The sequence below is a fragment of the Triticum aestivum genome, chromosome 7D, assembly GCF_018294505.1.
Source record: "Triticum aestivum cultivar Chinese Spring chromosome 7D, IWGSC CS RefSeq v2.1, whole genome shotgun sequence".
Classification (NCBI taxonomy): domain Eukaryota; kingdom Viridiplantae; phylum Streptophyta; class Magnoliopsida; order Poales; family Poaceae; genus Triticum; species Triticum aestivum.
This window is the reverse complement of record NC_057814.1, coordinates 475618265-475637558: the sequence shown is the minus strand read 5'-3', so window position 1 is coordinate 475637558 and position 19294 is coordinate 475618265. Positions and strand designations below refer to the sequence as shown.

At 45.3% G+C, this 19294-nt stretch overlaps 1 protein-coding gene across 2 annotated transcripts; it reads right to left on the bottom strand.

Annotated features, from left to right (window-relative positions):
• Positions 1–390: 390 nt before the first annotated feature.
• Positions 391–6850, bottom strand: LOC123164701 (SPX and EXS domain-containing protein 5). Of its 2 annotated transcripts, none has more exons than XM_044582252.1 (14): positions 6547–6850; positions 6279–6405; positions 4642–4680; positions 4464–4556; positions 4241–4357; positions 3531–3626; positions 2544–2657; positions 2325–2378; positions 1742–1789; positions 1461–1611; positions 1147–1312; positions 998–1067; positions 666–914; positions 391–554 (listed from the first exon to the last, which is right to left on the bottom strand). In XM_044582252.1, the coding sequence occupies exons 2-14, from the start codon at positions 6342–6344 to the stop codon at positions 516–518; spliced, it is 1302 nt and encodes a 433-aa protein (XP_044438187.1). In that variant the 5' UTR covers positions 6345–6405; positions 6547–6850; the 3' UTR covers positions 391–515. The 2 variants fall into 2 exon arrangements, with proteins under 2 accessions (XP_044438187.1, XP_044438188.1); XM_044582253.1 differs by having other exon boundaries at positions 6505–6838.
• Between the last annotated feature and the right edge of the window lie 12444 nt (positions 6851–19294).

Here is a 19294-nt window from a genome sequence, read left to right as displayed (position 1 = left end):
AAATGACTCAATTTTATACTAACTTTAATACAAAGTTAGTATAAAACTGGGTCAAAATAAATGACTCAATTTTGTACTAACTTTAATACAAAGTTAGTACAAAACTGGGTCATCTATTTTGAAACAGAGGTAGTACTAGGCATTGCCGAATTGTTGGCTAGTCCAACCGTAGGGGTGCCTTTCACTCTGGGGAAATTTTCAGACAGTTTGGAGAAATACCAATGCATCTCTCAGTGACATATTCCCAACTTTTCAACTCGGGAGCCATGGATTAATTCGGTGCAACTTGATCATCTTGTACATTGTGCAAATGGCCACATTGCAGTTCTGTCGCATAGTTGCGATACAGGGAGAAAATGAACACATGCCAAAAGCGGCAAATTCATGGCAAGGCGACAAACGGATGCACATGATGCAAAATCTCAAAATTCCCAGCATTACTATTTATTGTTTCATGTGTCAACAGACGCCTCTCAAGAGGATTACATGCTCCGCGCCAACGATTTCAGCTTTTTCTACAAACCTACTGTTGTGTATCCCTGACCTTCTGAGCCCTACAAACAAAACAGAACCGTATGACCTAAAATCGGCTACAAGCCTGTGAAGGGTCACATGAAAAGAATGTGATGAATGAGTCACAAAACGCGATGGTCTGGGATTCATACTGTGTGACTACTAGACTCCAGCAGCCTGTCTGATTCTGAAGGCATATCGGATGACATTTCAAAATTTTGCTTGGCCGTCATCTTGTTCCACTCATTCTCAACGCGGAAGAAAACCCACTGAAACCGCCTCAGCATTTCCAAAGCTGTTATCGCAAACACTGTGAGGTAGTTGTGCCGAAGATGCGCCGACAGCTTGTATGTCCATGTGCAGCGGAGAACGAGGTTGCTGCCTAACACCCAGTAATACACCTGTAGAGCAATCACATCGAGACAGATGAAAAAAATATCAAGGTAGGCTACTTCAAACCATGTACATATATTCAAGGCTATACCCAGTTCCGCCCATAAAGAAGGCTTGTCCATGTGCTTGGGCTTTTGAACATGAAAATCCTGGTTAAGATGCTGCAGGGTCAGAGAAAAAACTCATTAGCAGCAGTTTGCATGTTGAAGGAGTAGATAATAATTTTATGAAGACAGGCACCTCAAATCCCAATCGCGCTTTATATCCCAGTAGAAGGAATACAGCGAATTTATAACACCCGAAATAAGCCAGAGGGGCCGGTAAAAGCTAACCCACTGGTCAGGGAATACATGATACTTGAGTGCCGATAAAAAAATCACCGGGACTGCTGTCGAGTACTTCAGTGCTGGATTTTGGACAAAATTACTGTTAAACGATTTCCATAAACAGGTATAAACACATACAATCCCAAATCTTTATATAACATTTTAAACATCCTAGTTCACCTAGTAAAAAAATGAACAATCAAAAGCTGATGTATGCTGAGTAAATACCGTTCAGAAGACAACTTTTCTCCTTTGTATCCTTGTACTGTCGAATGCATTGGAAGAAACGGCACAAATAAGGGAGCACAAGAACTAGAGGAATAGCTATAGAGTGGCTACCACAAATTGAATCAGCTTCAAACCAAGCAATTGTCGCCACCTGTAAAATACCAAAGAACAGACATTAAAGAGGAAGAAGATGAATTCTAGCCAAAACTTATCAAACAAAGCATTACTGCATTAGCATATTAGCACTATGAGCATATCAATAGGGAAATAAAGAAATTAACCTGACGATTGACCATGCGGCAAACTGAACGTTCCAAATCTGAGAACACCTGTCAAAAAAATGCAAGAATTGAGAGAAAATGCTAGAAATGTCAACATGGGACAACAAGAAACTATAAACAATTCTCTACAAAATTTAGCAATAGCACGCACCACATTTTCACGTAGATAGCATTTTCTCCCAAAACATACTGCATTATAGCCAATACAAGAAACAGACAATATATAATACTAGTCAATGTGTACGTGCAATGCACGTTAATTTGGAAGTGTATTAAGTGCATGCGGATATTAAGTAGGATATTATTTGCATGTTATTATGTGATTATCACTATTTTGGCATGAAATTAACTGCACGCTAAACGTGTTGAGCGCTCGACATTGAAGCAGTCTAGGTCGTTGGATTGACATGATTTGATGGCCAAGATTAATTGGATCTGCCCGAATGGGTCTTTTTATATTGGTATAGATAAACTAAACTTATGTGGTACTATCCAACAGTGACATTTTTGTCAGAGTATCTCCAACAGTGATAAGATAAACAAAATAATCCACAATCAGTATTTCATATAAATAAGTGGATACCTTTGACATGGATGTAAAAATATCAGCCAAAAAGAAGTCGGGGAATGTAATTGCCTGCAAAATAAAGGCATGGGGAATAATTAAATTTCATTTTATACAGCTGCTGGTTCCACAAGCACAATCAGATAGATTAATGCCACGATGGACCATAACATAATGGTCTGTTTCTAGGATGGCTCAAAGCAAACCTATGCATTACTAACATTTTGAACAACTTACTTGCAATGGAAGTACTATACGTAACATGGTCCTCAGGAAGTAAAAGCGTGATGATAAATAAAACATATCAAACGGAGAAAGGAGGACTATCAAAAGGATAGCATACAATAGAACCTGCAAAGAATCAGAAAGATACGTCAATTTAACCACCCCAGATTTGAGAAGTAACACGTTGCTAAAGAATACGAAGAATGCATGGCAAGATTTTTTCCATTTCCAAGTTGAGGAAGGAACAAGTAGACCTTGCATCAAGCACAACTTCACATTCATTTTACTATTACAAGCAGACACAATATGTATACATGTATATCCATTGTTTTCTGTTTAAGTGTATATGTGGATTACCTAGCCCTTTCCATCAGTTTGAACTTTTGGTTGCTTTGGCTAGTGCATGAAGCTTAACATGGTACTCCGACACCATGTATAGGCCTCTTGAGCCATACCTCTGAGTCTATCCACGTGTTGACTTCCCGCCTCACACGTGAGAGGGGGTGTTGAAGTGTATATCCTGCTCTACAATCTCAGTGGTTAATGATGCAAGTGGATTGTCTAGCCCTTTCCATCAGTTCGGACTTTTGGTTGCATTGGCTAGTGCATGAAGCTTAACATTTCGAGGGTAGATGTACATTAATTTCTGTCTTGCACATAAACCGCACTAAATGGACCGTTTGCTTTATATGATTCAGGAAAATAGATTTAACTTTTAGAAAAGTAGGCTATGTGCAGTGAAGTGCTGTGCTAAAGAAACATACGATGGACAAACTACCACTCAGATCTTCCAATACGACAGGATGTAAGTTCCAATATATCAGTTAGCACTGCATATCCAGTCGGGCACACTCAGTGGGAGAATAATTTTAGTATGTCAATAATACTATAGCTCTACGGATAATATTCCTGCACACTGTAGACGCCAAAAATCTTATGAACTCGGGCACAGAAGAAGAAAGCATGAAATGAAAAGATTCAATGGGCTGGATATTACACTGGTTGAGAAGCAGCAAGTGACACTTCCCCATGTGAGTACAGGTATAGGTAAGCTGTCATACTTGTGGGAACAATTAAAGTAAGCCAAGTAGCACACTGTCAATAAGACAAAAAGAAAAGTTTACTTTGGCAGAATATACGTCAGATACAAGTAATATGAGAATTTATACAGCATAATATGAACATAAAGAACATGGAGAATGCACTAACAACAAAATAAAACACGTCTAATACAAAAGTTCATGATATAGGTTAAAGAAAAGAGAGCAAGGTTCAAAAAGAGGACTCAGCAGTCAGCACTCACATTAGAAAATGCAACAGGCACATGTTATTCTCTAGAATAATCATCCGAATGAGGCATGTTCTTTGAGAAACTACAGTAGGTATTATCTATGTGTAGTTGCACTGCCAAAATAAATGTATTGGCAACTAGGTGAAATGTTGTGGTCTTGGAAGTTAACATCAACAGTTCACCACAAATGAGATAAGGAAACATTTTGCAAACTCAAGACGCTGTCACAAGTCACAATAACTGTAGGGCACATAAATTATTTAAGAAATATATACAGCAAATGTCCTATGGAATGACTAGAACATGTTGCCTATTGGTAGCTATGTCTGTTCAAATGCACCCAACATGAATATTAACTTCAGCAAGTCCAGACTCAAGCAACATTTTAAAATACAATTGCAATCAAGAGAAGGCATACCCTCCAAATTTCTCGGTGTGATAAATGTGTTTGCGCGAGATCAAATACTTTTACATAATTCACTGATGATTGTGCAAAGACCCATAAATTCACTCCCCATAACCAAATCATAAGTGCCTGCAATAAGAACACTAAGCACAGTTACATAGATGCAAAGATAGGTGTTTGATTTTCTGTGTATTTAGTTTGAGCATAACACAAATACAGTACTAAAAAAACTCACCACAAGGAAGAGAGGATTATAGTATAAGAAAACCTCATACAGAAATAAATCTCGCAGATCAGCACTCATCCTCATAACAGAGTCCCACCCTATCTGTAATCCCAAGAGTATTACCAATTACCACACAATCGATTCATGCATGGAAATAACTTCACTGACCGATCGTAGAAAGACTGACCTTGCAACAGCATAAACCCCACAGGAGAAACAATATAGCCTGGAAAAAAAGACATGTTGATAAGCAATTTGACAGATAAAACCCAGGCAGATATGAAATCAACAAAACAGGATATTTTGGGTACATTTGATTAGTTTACAGTGGAGCAGGTTAATATATATACATATAATTTTATAAGGACATATAAACGTATTTGAGCCTCTAAGAGGAAATTCAATAATAAATCATCGAGGAAACCAAGCAGCAGCTCCAACAGGACAATGACAATCCTGAATGGCCATTTACAAGGTGCGACACAGAGCTCCAGCAGCTCTATCATCATAGTCACTGGCGGAGGCTCATGGAGGCCACGACCCCCCCCCCCCCCCCCCCCCCCCCCCCCCCCTCCAAAATTTGTAAAAGAAAATGTACTACTCCCTCCATTCCTAAATATAGTGTGTATTAGTTTTCTAAGAAAATTCCACAATGTAGTGCGTAGTTTGAGTCCAACCCAGTTCTAGACCAAACTAACCCTCCACCAACGCATCACCTCTCTCCCTTATCTATTTCCTCTCGTACAGATGGGATGGGACTGAACCAGATGATGGGAGGGTGCGGTAGTTTTCCTCCAATTTTCTAGTATACTGACGCATTGGGTACTGGGGCCTGGAACAAATCGATTGGGGGCTTTCTTGTCCAAAATATAACGCCAGCACATGCATTGGTATGTGGGCTTCTCACTACATTTAGGAACGGAGGGAGTACTAAGCATCGGCCCAGCCAAGAATAATCTCCTCCCTCCCAGTCCCAGGTTCCAGCCCAATGAATCGATAACCTCTGCCACTCACGCACGGACACGCTTGTCTCTTCTCCTCCTTGTTGGTTTTTAGACCACTAGATCAAATCACCACATGAGCTGTACGTACATGCAAGCTAGCACAGCAAGCTAACACACAAGCACCTGGATTGATCTACAATAGCACTAGCACACGTATATACACGTAAACGTGAACTTGACCTGGGCTGAACGGTTAGATGAATCAACTCTCTTGGCAAGAACGGCAGAGGCACAACACGAAATGATTCAGTGATGTTTAAGTATCCATGATTTTTGTGCTATCTACATCAGTAATAAAGTACAGGTTCAGATCGTGCTATGATTTTTTAGTAGTATTGAACATGTTTTGATTCAAAGAAAAGGTGACAATGCTTTTTAATTTTTATCTCAGTCGTTTTACTGTTCTGGCTATGGAGCACTTGATAATAGTAATTGTCCACAATACCAGGCATGTTGGTATTACCATGTATCTGTGTGAACAAGCTATATGGATATATGTATATATATAAGATGTATAGAATCATCTGGTGTGATGGGTTTATCCCTTCTCCATTCTCAACTTCGCATTCTAAATACTAACCATGATCAACACGACATTATATAACTCGAGAGGATTCTTCATAAAAGAGGGTATTAATTCACCCGTTTTCAGGAGCAGGTCCATTATAGTACTGCAGTATTTGCAGATAAATGTATGCGATGGGTATAACAAGCACAGACCATCTGAAATCAGAGCTCAGGTGTGTGAAACTTACACTTAGAGCTAATACATTCCACAGCATAGTAGAGGGAAAAAGTAGTGGCTGAAAGGCTAACCTACCTTAAACCGCCAAAGAAAGAGCGGCGAAGGCATGCCCACAACCGCAGGGACGGACGCGCCCTTCATCTCGCCGCCGATCCCGGGCCTCTGCGCGCGCAGGCGCGGCGCCTGCGCCTCCGCAGGAACCCTGCGTCCGCATAGATTAACCGCACCGGATCAGCAGCATGCAGCGGAATCCGCGAGCAATTCAGAAAGGTTAGAACGAAGCGGGATCTCGCCGCTCTACCACGAATCAGACCCAGCCAGAGGCGTCGCCGCGGTGGCTTACCGGGAAGCAACAGCCCGGATCTCCACCTGAACAGGGGAGAAGCCGCCGACGGGGTGAGAGGAAGACGCAGCTGCCGCCGGCTAAGGGAGTGGGCGAGCAGGACCGAATCGGATTGAAAAGCTGACGAATGATTCGGCTGGGTTCAGGCAAGGGTCCGCCGGATCTGAGGCGGCTGCTCCGGAGCTCCCCTGACCCGTCGTTGCCTTCAGCCAGACGCCCCAGCAACAGAGAGGGAGAGATCCGGGAGGTCGCCGGTCGCCTTCGACCGTGCAACTGGCAACAGCGGGGAGGAGACCCGCAGAGATGAGAACACATGGCAAGCACGAATCTTAAAGCACGAGCATGATTGATTTGATGCCAAAAGTTGGCATGCCAATTGCTTAGTGATTGGCTGGTTATCATTTTTTTCCTGCCAATCTCACAAAAAGTTATCAACTTGGCAAGTTTTGATTTTGCCAAATGTTGGCATCAAATTAATCTTGATCTCAACTTTGCATTTACATGATGTGCTCCTCAAGTCTATTCGATGAGTACTTCCATGTGTCTTGAGATTTTGTAAAAAAAAAACATATACTAACAACATTGTCCACGGTAAGCAAATGGTGTGACACACCCGTTATATAGAAAATGGCATGGCGCCGCCTCTGGCGTGGGCTAAAGTGATTCAAAGCCTCATTCAAATCGACTCGGTCAATGCAATTGATTGATGCTAGTGAAAAGCGAACCAACATCTTGGTTTGGCTTCAACCAGTTAACATAGAATATTTACTTGACCTGACAAAGAAGATATAACAAGGAAGCATGGAAGCCATTGGCTCAAAACATTGTTGCTTCTTTTCTTTTTATAACGAGTAGATGTGTGTTCGTACAGCTAAAAGATATATCTTCAGCCATGGAGAACTACCCCTTGAGAGATTTACTCAACAACCAAGGCCCAAATTCAGATTCACAAATACCATGGCATGTACCACACCAAACGCACAAACACTACACATCTTGTCTTTCCATGAATTGTCCCCACCAACCATATGGCTATCGTTCTTGCTATCCACAAACTCTTGTCCCTTCAGGAGCTCCATCGAGCTTCCGGCTAGGATCTCCATATAGTTACCAGGCGCTACATGCAGAGACTCCATCAACCGCCCAACTACATCCAATAGCTCCATCGCCCACAAGGAATTCATGGAGGTGGAATTCGATAGTCCACTATCAATCGGTTAGCTTGTTGTTTTTCTTTGGAGCGGCTACATTTAGTGGTTCTGAGAGGTGATGAGTCAGATTCTCCCATCTTGGCTCCACATTGCAGATGCATTATAGAAATTAAGAATATGGTAAAGATAATTTGGATGAGCAAATGAAGTTGCGAGCAAAAATGTGGTCAATAGGAGAACCAACGGTCAGTAAAATGCTTGGTTGAAACATTTCATTGTCCCAATTGAAGGAAAATCTAGAAATCACATCATTGTTGGAAGCAAGTCTCGGAACAGTACAATACACATTCATGTAAAGTGAAAAGAATGACACTAATGCAATGCACGGACCATTGGAATCAGATCACCACCATAGCTACAAAGTCCAGCGCAAATATGATTCGAATGGGAATAACATATGTTATTGGGAAATCAAAGGTCAGAGTTGTTGAGAATGATCAAGATTAATACAAGAAAGAGTTGGACATAAAAAAACATTTTGCCCTAATGTATCGGTGGAGAGTGCTGAAGGGGGAATCTCAATGGGAAAACATTTTGGATCTGGAGAGGTGAGTAAGATAAGTAAAATAAACTTGTGGGAAGATTACACCTCTTCTTCAAATCAAGACACTATTGGAGCGAACTGTACAAGAGGGCATCGCTACCCAACAAAGAAACAACACCACAATGTTGTGCACATCCATTGGCTCAATGAAAGTGTGGTGCAATCCCATATTCTCATGTGAGGACATCAGATGCTATTGAAAAATAAGCAACACCAACAAAATAACACGTTGCGTCTATTTTTGAGAAGTTAAAGTTTCACAAGATGAAACACTAACTTGATCTAATGACTATTGTCACTACAAGATATTATGAAGCACAACCGGAATGACATGAAAAATCCCTTGACCACTTATCTCGGAAGCTATTTGGTTCAGACGGTGAACTAATTTATAGTTCGTGTGTCGTGCATAACTAGTCTATGTACTCAACTCTTTATGTATGTAGAATGTAACCAATTCACTTTGTTGCTTCCTATTCAATTTAGCTTTATGGCTTGTGTCATGTACAATGTAACTCATGTACTCGACTATTTATGTATCCACTCTATTTGTCCATCTATCATCATTTAAGTCAACTAGCAATATTTAATGAGTTGTTCATAGCTCTCTTTTCTTGCGAGTGAGTTGTTCATAGCTTTCTACCCTTTTCTATAAAGAGAAGTGCATTTTACATTCCGTAACTACTATCATAATCCAAATTTCATCCTTCAACTGATTTTCTTTGTAACATTCACCCAACTGCCAGTACCATGCAATTTTGGTGCTTGACAACGGTCAACCATGGTCAAAACAAGTTTTTGGTGATGTGGCATGACTATATCCACATAACAAAGTCAATGTAGAGATGGGCCACGTATGTCAATGTGTATATCCTCTATGTACAAAGGTAGAGATGGGTTCACAACATGACACTTTCATCGCCACCCCGACATGGTGATCCTGTTCCCGCACTGCTCCAGCCCACCACTCCGGAATGAGTTGTTCCTTGCACAAACGTGGAGTGTCACCGTCGTTGGAGAAGTCAATAAGAATAACTTGACACAGTCAATGCTAACATCACCATGCGGTGGGGCTGGAGGCGTCGGAGAAGCTTGTGATAGAATATTGTGTGATGGTAAGTATGGGAGTTGTCGTTGTTGAACGAGCTTAACCTAGAGATGGTGTGAGACAACTGCGGTGTGACCTTAAGCAAGTGAAGATGATGTGAGATGGCACAACTAGCGGCGATATGCCCCTTTTTACCATCATGTGTTCTCTCTCTCACACACACATTCCTCGCTCGTAACTGGAGGGCTAGAAGTCACAGTGGCCTACTCGGGGGATCTCATGTGATTCAAGAGTGGTAGGTCTGCAACTGCACCTTCCCCTAGCTAATCCTAGAGCTTGGTTCCGTGGGAGCAGCCGGGGTTACTGGATTTTGATGAATATGCATTGACAAATGATCACTGACTCGGCGATTTTGTCGATAATGGTGACACAAGTATCACGCCTAGGGATTCAAGCGCTACAGGAGCTCCTTGGATGAGTCATTCAACGAGAACAACCTGGCGCACACCAATGTGTGTGTGCACGTGTGAGGGGGGAAGAGAAAGAGAGAGATAGAGAGAGAGTAATGTATATGACAAAAAAAATACCAAAACCAAACATGTTAGCAAAAAAATGGTTCCATCGTAGGTGATTATTTCTTCAGGACCAAAGTTACTCGTTATTATCAGTTTTTTTGGAAAGGAGCTTAAACCGTCGCCCTCTATAGCATTGTGATGCACACAGTTATCCTTACATAAAATATTAAGCGGAGTAAAAAATAAAGGAAATTACAGTCAAACCACTACAAGATATGAAAAACACCTACCACTAAATCAACTTCTTCTACAACAATGACTTCAAGAAGCGACAAACGTCCTCACCCTATCATTAGCAGTTGAGGGTAAGGTTTGAACAAAAAATTAGTTGAGGGATAAAAAAAACACTACCGCATTAGTTAGAAGACAAAAGTACACTACTTCTATTTTTCTTCTATATACAAGTTTGCCTGTCTTTAGTCAAATTTGGACAATCAAAGTTCTTAAATAATTAGCCAATACTTTGCTCTCTTTTTTCCGACAAGGAGCCAATATTTTGGTCTCTTTTTTTCAACAGGGAGCCAATATCTTGCTTGTAATTTTTTTCTAAATTAGTTAATTGCCCGTGCGTTGCAACGGGAGATATATATTCTGGTCATTGAACATGAGTTGTCTCAGTATATTTCTTTAGAATCCTCATGGACATTAGGAGCATTGCTTTACCATCTTCTCATTAAAGCACACTTCTTCTTCTTCTTCTTCACCTACCCTCTTCGCATTTCTCTTCCTACTCCTTGCTAACCACCTCTTCAATGATGCATACGACTATCTCCATTCCACCATTGACACACGCACTTTGAATTGAATTTCCTTTCCTCCATCACTCCCCAGTCACCACATGCCTCTCAAGTATCAAAATCAACTTCCAGCTAAAATGAGTTTATAGAGAAGTTAAACATTTTCAATGTTGTATGTATACAAGAAAGTAAGGACATGACTAATAATTTATTTAACTATGTAATTCCAGAGCACTTAAGACATTCTTATATAATCACAAATATATAAGTAAAATATATTAAAACACACACTCATACTAATAAATCTCAAAGACGAAGCGAAACAGACAAAAGAGAAAACCAAAAAAGACATTGTACTTCAGCAGTAAGGCAATACCCTTCACCACCCACCCACCGATCTCTCTCCCCCTCAGACGCGCCGCTCGGGCAAGCACCGACGTAGTGTGTCACTATAGTATACACACCACCAAATCCATTGCCCGTCACCAATATATGCTCGTCAGCAACCCATCACCAAGCGGCAGATGTACGCCACACCGCCAAGGCCCCCACCCCCAAGCTGACATAGCCGACGTCCGGCCAAAAGCAGAAGATGCAAGCCTCATTGCCAAGGCCTTTTGCCCACAAGCGGCTATGGCTAGTGTCCAAACCCAACGGCTATTCTCCGTCGACGTCCTCTTTCTCTATCTCTTTTTTATTACATTTGTCTAACTGAATGCTTGGATGACCATGGTGACTGAGTTGTAATAGCCCGAGTTAAGTATAAATCATTCAATCCAACAGTGGTATGCAAAAGATCATAATTAATATCGTTTATTTTTTCATCACAGCAATGTGCATAAATAACAGACATACGTACAAATGAAAAGCAATAGCAACTATAATAGTAGCAGTACATGCTCACATAGGCATCACACCTTTGTCTAACTATGTGTATGTATTAGCGGCAATAGCATTAGACACCTTTCCCTCTCTGTATATGCATTAGTAGAAGCAACACATCAGTGGCATCACTTGTTCACACAATCTCTCTCCCCCCATACGTGAGCAGCAGCGCCCAGCAACCCCACACTGCTGTCGCCGCCCTGCCCGTCATCTTACCTCCCTTTGACCTGGATCATCCCGTCATGCCATCTCTCTCCCTAGACAAGTGTCGGTGCAACAAACCCTGGGTCTATTGCCCAGACTGTGCACAGGCACGGGAACATGATTGAGGCACCAACCCAAGTCAGAGTACAAGAGACCAAGAGCTTTGAAGGACCAACGTGCAGACCCGGAGGACCAAAGTCAAGCCAGAGAAACAAGATACCATCAGGAGAAGAGCCTCCCTTGCCGGGCGGATGAGCTCGACAGGGACGGGGCCGCCCCTGGAAGAAGACGCCCAAGACGTCTCGGCAGGGCTTGCCGGGACTCACGAGGGCAAAACCACCTCACCCAACTAATCCACCATGACCCGTGTTGTCAATCAGTGCGGTGTCAAGCCGCAAAGTGACTAAGTGGCGGCCATTCGCCACATGGCGGCCTTTCTCTACGGAAGACGCCCAAGAACGACACCCGTCCTGCGACGTGTCAAGCGAGAAGGTGTGAAGCTGGCAAAATAGCCCGGCAAGGCTTGCCGGGCAACCAATGACGTGACGTTAAGCGGTGCATTTAATGCACCCTGTCAGCCTGCAGAGTTAGGTACGATAGCACTGTTTGCTATCTTATCAGTGCATAATGACTACTTTGCCATTGTGGTAGCCCCTTAATCTATAAAAGGAGACCCGTGGCAACCGTATAAGGGTTTAGAAGGTTGGACAACAAACACGCCCATACGCGTGTAGCCACTGTCGCCCTTGTCGGGCAAGTGTACTACGCTCCACCACCACTCTTCCACCATCAATCCACCAAAGCAGGAGTAGGGTTGTGACGCCCCCGATTTGACCGTACACTAATCATGCACGCAAATGTGTACGATCACGATCAGGGACTCACAGGAAGATATCACAACACAACTCTACAACATAGATAAGTCATACAAGCAGTATAATACAAGCCAGGGGCCTCGAGGGCTCGAATACAAATGCTCGATCACAGACGAGTCAGCGGAAGCAACAATATCTGAGTACAGACATAAGTTAAACAAGTTTGCCTTAAGAAGGCTAGCACAAACTGGGTACAGATCGAACGAGGCGCAGGCCTCCTGCCTGGGATCCTCCTAACTACTCCTGGTCGTCGTTAGCGGCCTGCACGTAGTAGTAGGCACTCCGTTGTCGTAGGTGTCGTCGTCGACGGTGGCGTCTGGCTCCTGGACTCCAGCATCTGGTTGCGACAACCAGATAGAAGGAAAGGGGGAAAAAGAGGGAGAGAAGCAACCGTGAGTACTCATCCAAAGTACTCGCAAGCAAGGAGCTACACTACATATGCATGGGTATATGTGTAAAGGGGCATATCAGGTGGACTGAACTGCAGAACGCCAGAATAAAAGGGGATAGCTAGTCCTGACGGGGACTACGCTTCTGTCATCTCCATCTGCACATGTAGAAGAGAGTAGATTGAAGTCCTCCAAGTAGCAATCGCATAGCATAATCCTACCCGCGATCCCCTCCTCGTCGCCCTGTTAGAGAGCGATCACCGGTTGTATCTGGCACTTGGAAGGGTGTATTTTATTCAGTATCCAGTTCTAGTTGTCATAAGTCAAGGTACAACTCCGGGTCGTCCTTTTACCGAGGACACGGCTATTCGAATAGATAACTTCCCTGCAGGGGTGCACCACATAACCTAACACGCTCGATCTCATTTGGCCAGACACACTTTTCTGGGTCATGCCCGGCCTCGTAAGATCAACACGTCGCAGCCCACCTAGGCTCAACATAGAGGTCAGCACGCCGGTCTAAACCTATGCGCGCAGGGGTCTGGGCCCATCGCCCTATGCACACCTGCACGTTGCGTACGCGGCCGGAAGCAGACCTAGCCCCCTTAATACAAGCGCGAGCTTACGGTCCAATGCGGCGCGCGCCACTCAGTTGCTGGCGTCAAAAGAGCTTCGGCTGATACCACGACGTCGGGATACCCATAACTACTCCCACGTAGATGGTTAGTGCGTATAGACCAAATGGCCAGACTCATATCAAATACCAAGATCTCGTTAAGCGTGTTAAGTAACCGCGAACGCCGACCAGGGCCAGGCCCACCTCTCACCTAGGCAGTCTCAACCTGCCCTGTCGCTCCGCCACAAAGATCCACTCGCGGGTACTCCTACGAGCCGACCCGACTTAATCATCACATGTGTCATGTATATAGTATATAAGTATATACCCGTGATCACCGCCCAGGTGATCACGGCCCGATAGTATAGCACAGCAGACGGACAAGAATGTAGGGCCACTGATGGAAATCTAGCATCCTAGACTAAGCATGTAGGATTGCAGGTAAAGGTAACAACAATAGTAGCAAGGATAGGCTATGCATCAGATAGGATATCGGAAAGCAGTAACATGCTACACTACTCTAATGCAAGCAGTATAGAGAAGTATAGGCGATATCTGGTGATCAAGGGGGGGGGGCTTGCCTGGTTGCTCTGGCAAGTAGGAGGGGTCGTCGACTCCGTAGTCGAACTGGGCAGCAGCAGTGTCGGTCTCGTAGTCTACCGGAGAGAAGAGGGGGAAGAAAGTAAACCATGCAATAGCATGACGTGCGTGACATGACAATGAGCGGTGCTAGGTGTGTCCTAACGCGACAGTAGGTGGTACCGGTGAAGGGGGGAACATCCGGGAGGTATTCCCGATGTTTCGCGTTTTCGGACAGACGGACCGGAGGGGGAAATTTGCTAGTTCGATAGGTTAGGGAGGTGTGGTGGACGAATGGACTGCGTATTTGGATCCGTCTCGTCGTTCTGAGCAACTTTCATATAGAAAACATTTTCATCCGAGTTACGGTTTAAAAGATATGAATTTTCAAAGTTTATTTGAATTTCTGGAATTATTTAATTAAGCAAAAATGAATTATGACGTCAGCATGAGGCAATGCTGACGTCATCAGGTCAACAGGTCGGCTGACCAGTCAAACCAGACAGGTGGGTCCAGTGGGACCCACATGTCAGCCTTTGTTAGTCTAATATTAATTTAAACTAAACTAACAGTCTAATTAGAGGGGTGGGCCCCATATGTCAGTGAGTAATTAGTTAATCTAATTATTTTTATTTATAAAACATTTTTCTTTTTCTTTTTCTTTTTAATTTTGCGGCGGGGCCCGCATGTCAGTGGCTGGGCCTGCCCAGTCAGCACGTTGACTGGGTTGACCCAGTCAACGGGGCCCACGGGGCCCACTGGCAGTGGCACTGGGGGTGGCCCAGGCCAGCCACGTCGGCGGCCGGCGCCGGAGCGAACTCCGACGAGCCAAACGCGGCGGCGCGGCTCGGGAGGGGCGCGGGTTTCACGCACAGGGGGTCTGCGGGGTCGTGGCTGGGCGCGTTCGACGCGGCTCGGCGCCGCGCGTCCAACGGTGGTGGCCGGAGGGGCTGGAACGGGCGGGGGCAAGCGCTTCGAGCTCGCCGGCGGCGAGGTGCTTCGGGCTGGGGCGGGTGCGGCGTTAGAGCGCGCGAGCGGCCGAACTAACTAGCTAGGCGGGTGCGGCACGATGCGGTCGAGCTAACGGGCCTACGCCCATGACCATTTGGTCACCGGAGACCCGCCGGCGGCGAGCTCCGCGGCGCGACGTTCGGGCGCGCGTGGGGAAGCAGCTAGGGGGCGCGCGAGAGAGAAAGGACAGGGGAGCAGGGGGGAGAGGCTCACCGCGCGGCACACGGAGGCTGGTGAGAGCTTAGGAGCAGTAGGTCGGCGCCGGGGAAGAAGGGGGTCGCCGGCATCCGAAGTTGAAGACGGGCTCGGTGTGCTCGTTGTAGGGGCTCCGGCCTCCAACGGGCTGCACCAGATGAAGCAGCGGGCGACGGCGGTCCTTGGAGACAACGTGGGGCGGCGAGGTGGGTACGGTGGCCGTGTGAACGACGGTGAACGGCGGCGAGCGCGTCGGGCGTGGGGAAGGAAAGAGCGGCGCGGATCTGGGGGGGAAGAGAGAGGCGCAGGGGCCGAGAGGTGAGCGGGGGTGAGTGGGAAAGAGGCCCGAGGAGGCGGGGGGTGCTGGCGCCCTTATCCTCCCCGTCGCCGGCGAGGGGGTGCGGCGGGGACGGCCCCTGTTCCGACCCCGGTCGGGGGAACAGGGAAGGGGGCGAGTGGGAGAGGTGGGCTGGGCCGGGGGTCGGCCCAGTTGGGCCAGGGGTGCAGTGGGGGGGCCTTCTCCTTTTTTCTTTTTCTTTGTCTGTGTTCTTTTGCATTTCTTTTTATTTGTTTATTTTCTTTTCTGTTTTATTTCATTTAAAAGTATTTAGGTATTTTATAAAAATGTGTTTTCTCCACCATAATTATCAGTGCAATTTCTGGCATGGCCCCGAACATTTTTGTTTAAATTTTGAAAACTTTTATTTTCCACTTTTAAATTTAATTGAAGTTTGAATTAGGAGTTTGAAAAGAAGTGTGATTCCAAATGTGATCATGCCCTGTTTAGCAACATGATTAGCTTAATCACAGAGAGTTACTGTAGCATGATCCTCAGGGTGTTACAAATCTCCTCCACTACAAGAAATCTCGTCCCGAGATTTAGGAGGTAGAAGGAAACAGTGCGGGGTATTCTTCGCGCAGACGATCCTCTCGTTCCCAAGTGGCCTCATCTTCAGAATGGTGCGACCACTGGACTTTGAGAAACTTGATCGCCTTCTGACGTGTGCGGCGTTCAGCTTGGTCGAGAATGCGGACCGGATGCTCCTTATAGGAGAGGTCTTGCTGCAATTCGAGCACTTCATGATCCACAGCTCGGATTGGATCCTTGAAGCAACGGCGGAGCTGTGACACATGGAACACATCGTGAACCTGAGAAAGGTTCGGCGGTAGCTCCAGTTGGTATGCCACTTTTCCACGCCTTTCGAGAATAGTGAATGGGCCAATATAGCGAGGAGCTAGTTTGCCCTTGATCCCGAAGCGGTGAGCACCCTTCATAGGTGTGACTCGAAGATAAGCCTTTTCGCCAGGTTGATAGACCATGTCTTTATGATGACGGTCATACTGACTCTTCTGACGTGACTGAGCAGTCTTGAGATTCTCGCGAATAATGCGGACTTGTTCTTCGGCATCTTGGATAATATCCGGACCGAAGAGTGGACGTTCCCCAGTTTCTGACCAGTTCAGAGGGGTTCGGCACTTTCGTCCATATAACACTTCGAAGGGGGCCATCTTCAGACTAGCTTGATAGCTATTATTATAAGAGAACTCAGCATACGGGAGAGATTCCTCCCATTTCTTGCCGAAGGAAATAACGCAAGCTCGAAGCATGTCTTCGAGAACTTGATTGACGCGTTCAACTTGTCCTTGCGATTGAGGATGAAACGCAGTACTGAATGACAGATGAGTTCCCATAGCTTCTTGGAAACTTGCCCAGAATCTTGAAGTGAATAAGCTACCACGGTCTGAACTGATAACCAATGGAATACCGTGGAGTGAAACAATCCTGGACATATAGAGCGTTGCCAACTGGCTAGCAGTGATCGTTTCTTTGACCGCCAGGAAATGTGCAACTTTGGAAAGCCGGTCAATGACGACAAGAATAGCATCATTACCTTTCTGTGATTTGGGAAATCCAGTGACGAAGTCCATCTCAACATGGTCCCATTTCCATTCAGGAATAGAGATAGGTTGCAGAGTTCCAGCAGGCCTTTGATGTTCTGCTTTGATACGACGGCAAACGTCACACTCAGCAACATAACGAGCAATGTCTTGCTTCATATTAGACCACCAGAATCTCTGACGGATGTCTTGGTACATCTTTGTACTACCAGGATGGATACATAGAGGCGTATCATGAGCTTCTTTCATAACTTCCTGTGTCATATCCAGGTTTTTCTCTGCACATGGCACCACTAGGCGGCCCTTGAAGTATAAGGTGCCATCTTCAGCAATGGTGAAGAATGAGGGCTTTCCTTCTGCGAGGTAGCGCTTAATCTTGTGGGCTTCAGAGTCATACTTCTGTAGCCTTTTGATGCTGTCCTCGAGATCTGGTTTAGCAACTAGGGTATTGAGGGAACCCTGGGTAACAACGTGGAGGTTCACCTTGCCAAACTCCTTAGGAGGGGGAGCGAGTGCACCCGGAGGAACAATATGGAGGTTCAGCTTCCTGAATTCTTCAACAAGCGAGGGCTGAACTTTATGAACCTGGAGGTGGTTGCAGTAAGACTTGCGGCTCAAGGCATCAGCCATTACATTAGCCTTGCCTGGCGTATAGGAAATACCCAAGTCAAAGTCTGCAACAAGCTCCATCCATCTCTGCTGACGGAGGTTCAGATCTGGCTGAGTAAACAGATACTTCAGACTTTGGTGGTCAGTGAAGATCTCGCAACGATTACCGAGAAGGTAATGTCGCCACTGCTTCAGCGCATGAATGACAGCAGCAAGTTCGAGGTCGTGAACTGGGTAGTTCTCTTCGTGAGGGCGCAATTGTCGAGAGGCATAAGCAATCACTTTGCGGTCTTGCATTAGGACACAGCCTAATCCTTGACGGGAAGCGTCGCAGTAAATGACGAAGTCCTTCTTAGTATCAGGTGGAGCTAGAACTGGGGCAGAAGTCAACTTGTCTTTGAGTGCCTGGAAACTTTCCTGACATTTGTCTGTCCATTGGAACTTGACGCCCTTATGTAACAGGTTAGTCAGAGGCCTGGCGATCTTGGAGAAGTTCTCGACAAATCGACGGCAATAGCTGGCGAGACCGAGAAAACTTCTGACTTGCTTAACGTTCTTGGGAGGAGTCCAATCAAGAATAGCCTGAACTCGTTCGGGGTTGACGGCAATACCATCCTTAGAGATGACATGCCCAAGATAGGTTACTTCCGGTAGCCAGAATTCACATTTGGAGAACTTGGCATATAGTTGATGTTCTCGTAGCTTTTCCAGCACAAGTCGAAGATGTTCAGCATGTTCTTCTTCGTTCTTGGAAAATACCAGGATATCATCCAGATAAACCACGATGAACTTGTCGAGGTAATCCATGAATATGTAGTTCATCAGACGAGAGAAGGTGGCTGGAGCATTGGTTAAACCGAAAGACATGACGGTGTACTTGTATGAACCATAGCAAGTCACGAAGGCGGTCTTTGGGATATCCTCTTCGCGAACACGGATCTGGTGGTAGCCCAACCTCAAGTCGAGCTTAGAGAACACTGACGAACCGGCCAGTTGATCATACAGATCATTGATCCGAGGAAGAGGGTATTTATTCTGAATGGTAGCTTGGTTTATAGGACGGTAGTCTTGAACTAACCGGTTTGTCCCATCCTTCTTCTTGACAAAGAGAGAAGGTGCTCCCCAAGGAGAGCAGCTTGGGCGAATGAATCCTTTGCGAAGAGACTTGTCGATTTCCTCCTTAAGCTCAAGGAGTTCATGCGGCGGCATTTTGTAGGGTCGCTTGGCTATAGGAGTGGTGCCTGGTTTCAAGTCAATGATGAATTCGACAGCTCTAGCAGGGGGAATCCCCGGAAGTTCTTCAGGGAAGACGTCGAGGAATTCACGCACGACGGGAATGTTTTCAATGCCCTCGAGTGGTGCAGCGTTCAA

What these genes read in the sequence shown, in the direction of transcription:
- LOC123164701 (XM_044582252.1), bottom strand. Translation starts at nt 6,344, where the DNA reads ATGAAGGGCGCGTCCGTCCCTGCGGTTGTGGGCATGCCTTCGCCGCTC. An exon ending in TTTTTACATCCATGTCAAAG is followed by an intron (nt 1,790 to 2,324) that starts GTATCCACTTAT and finishes TTTTTTTGACAG; the next exon opens with GTGTTCTCAGATTTGGAACG. An exon ending in GCCGCATGGTCAATCGTCAG is followed by an intron (nt 1,612 to 1,741) that starts GTTAATTTCTTT and finishes GGTATTTTACAG; the next exon opens with GTGGCGACAATTGCTTGGTT.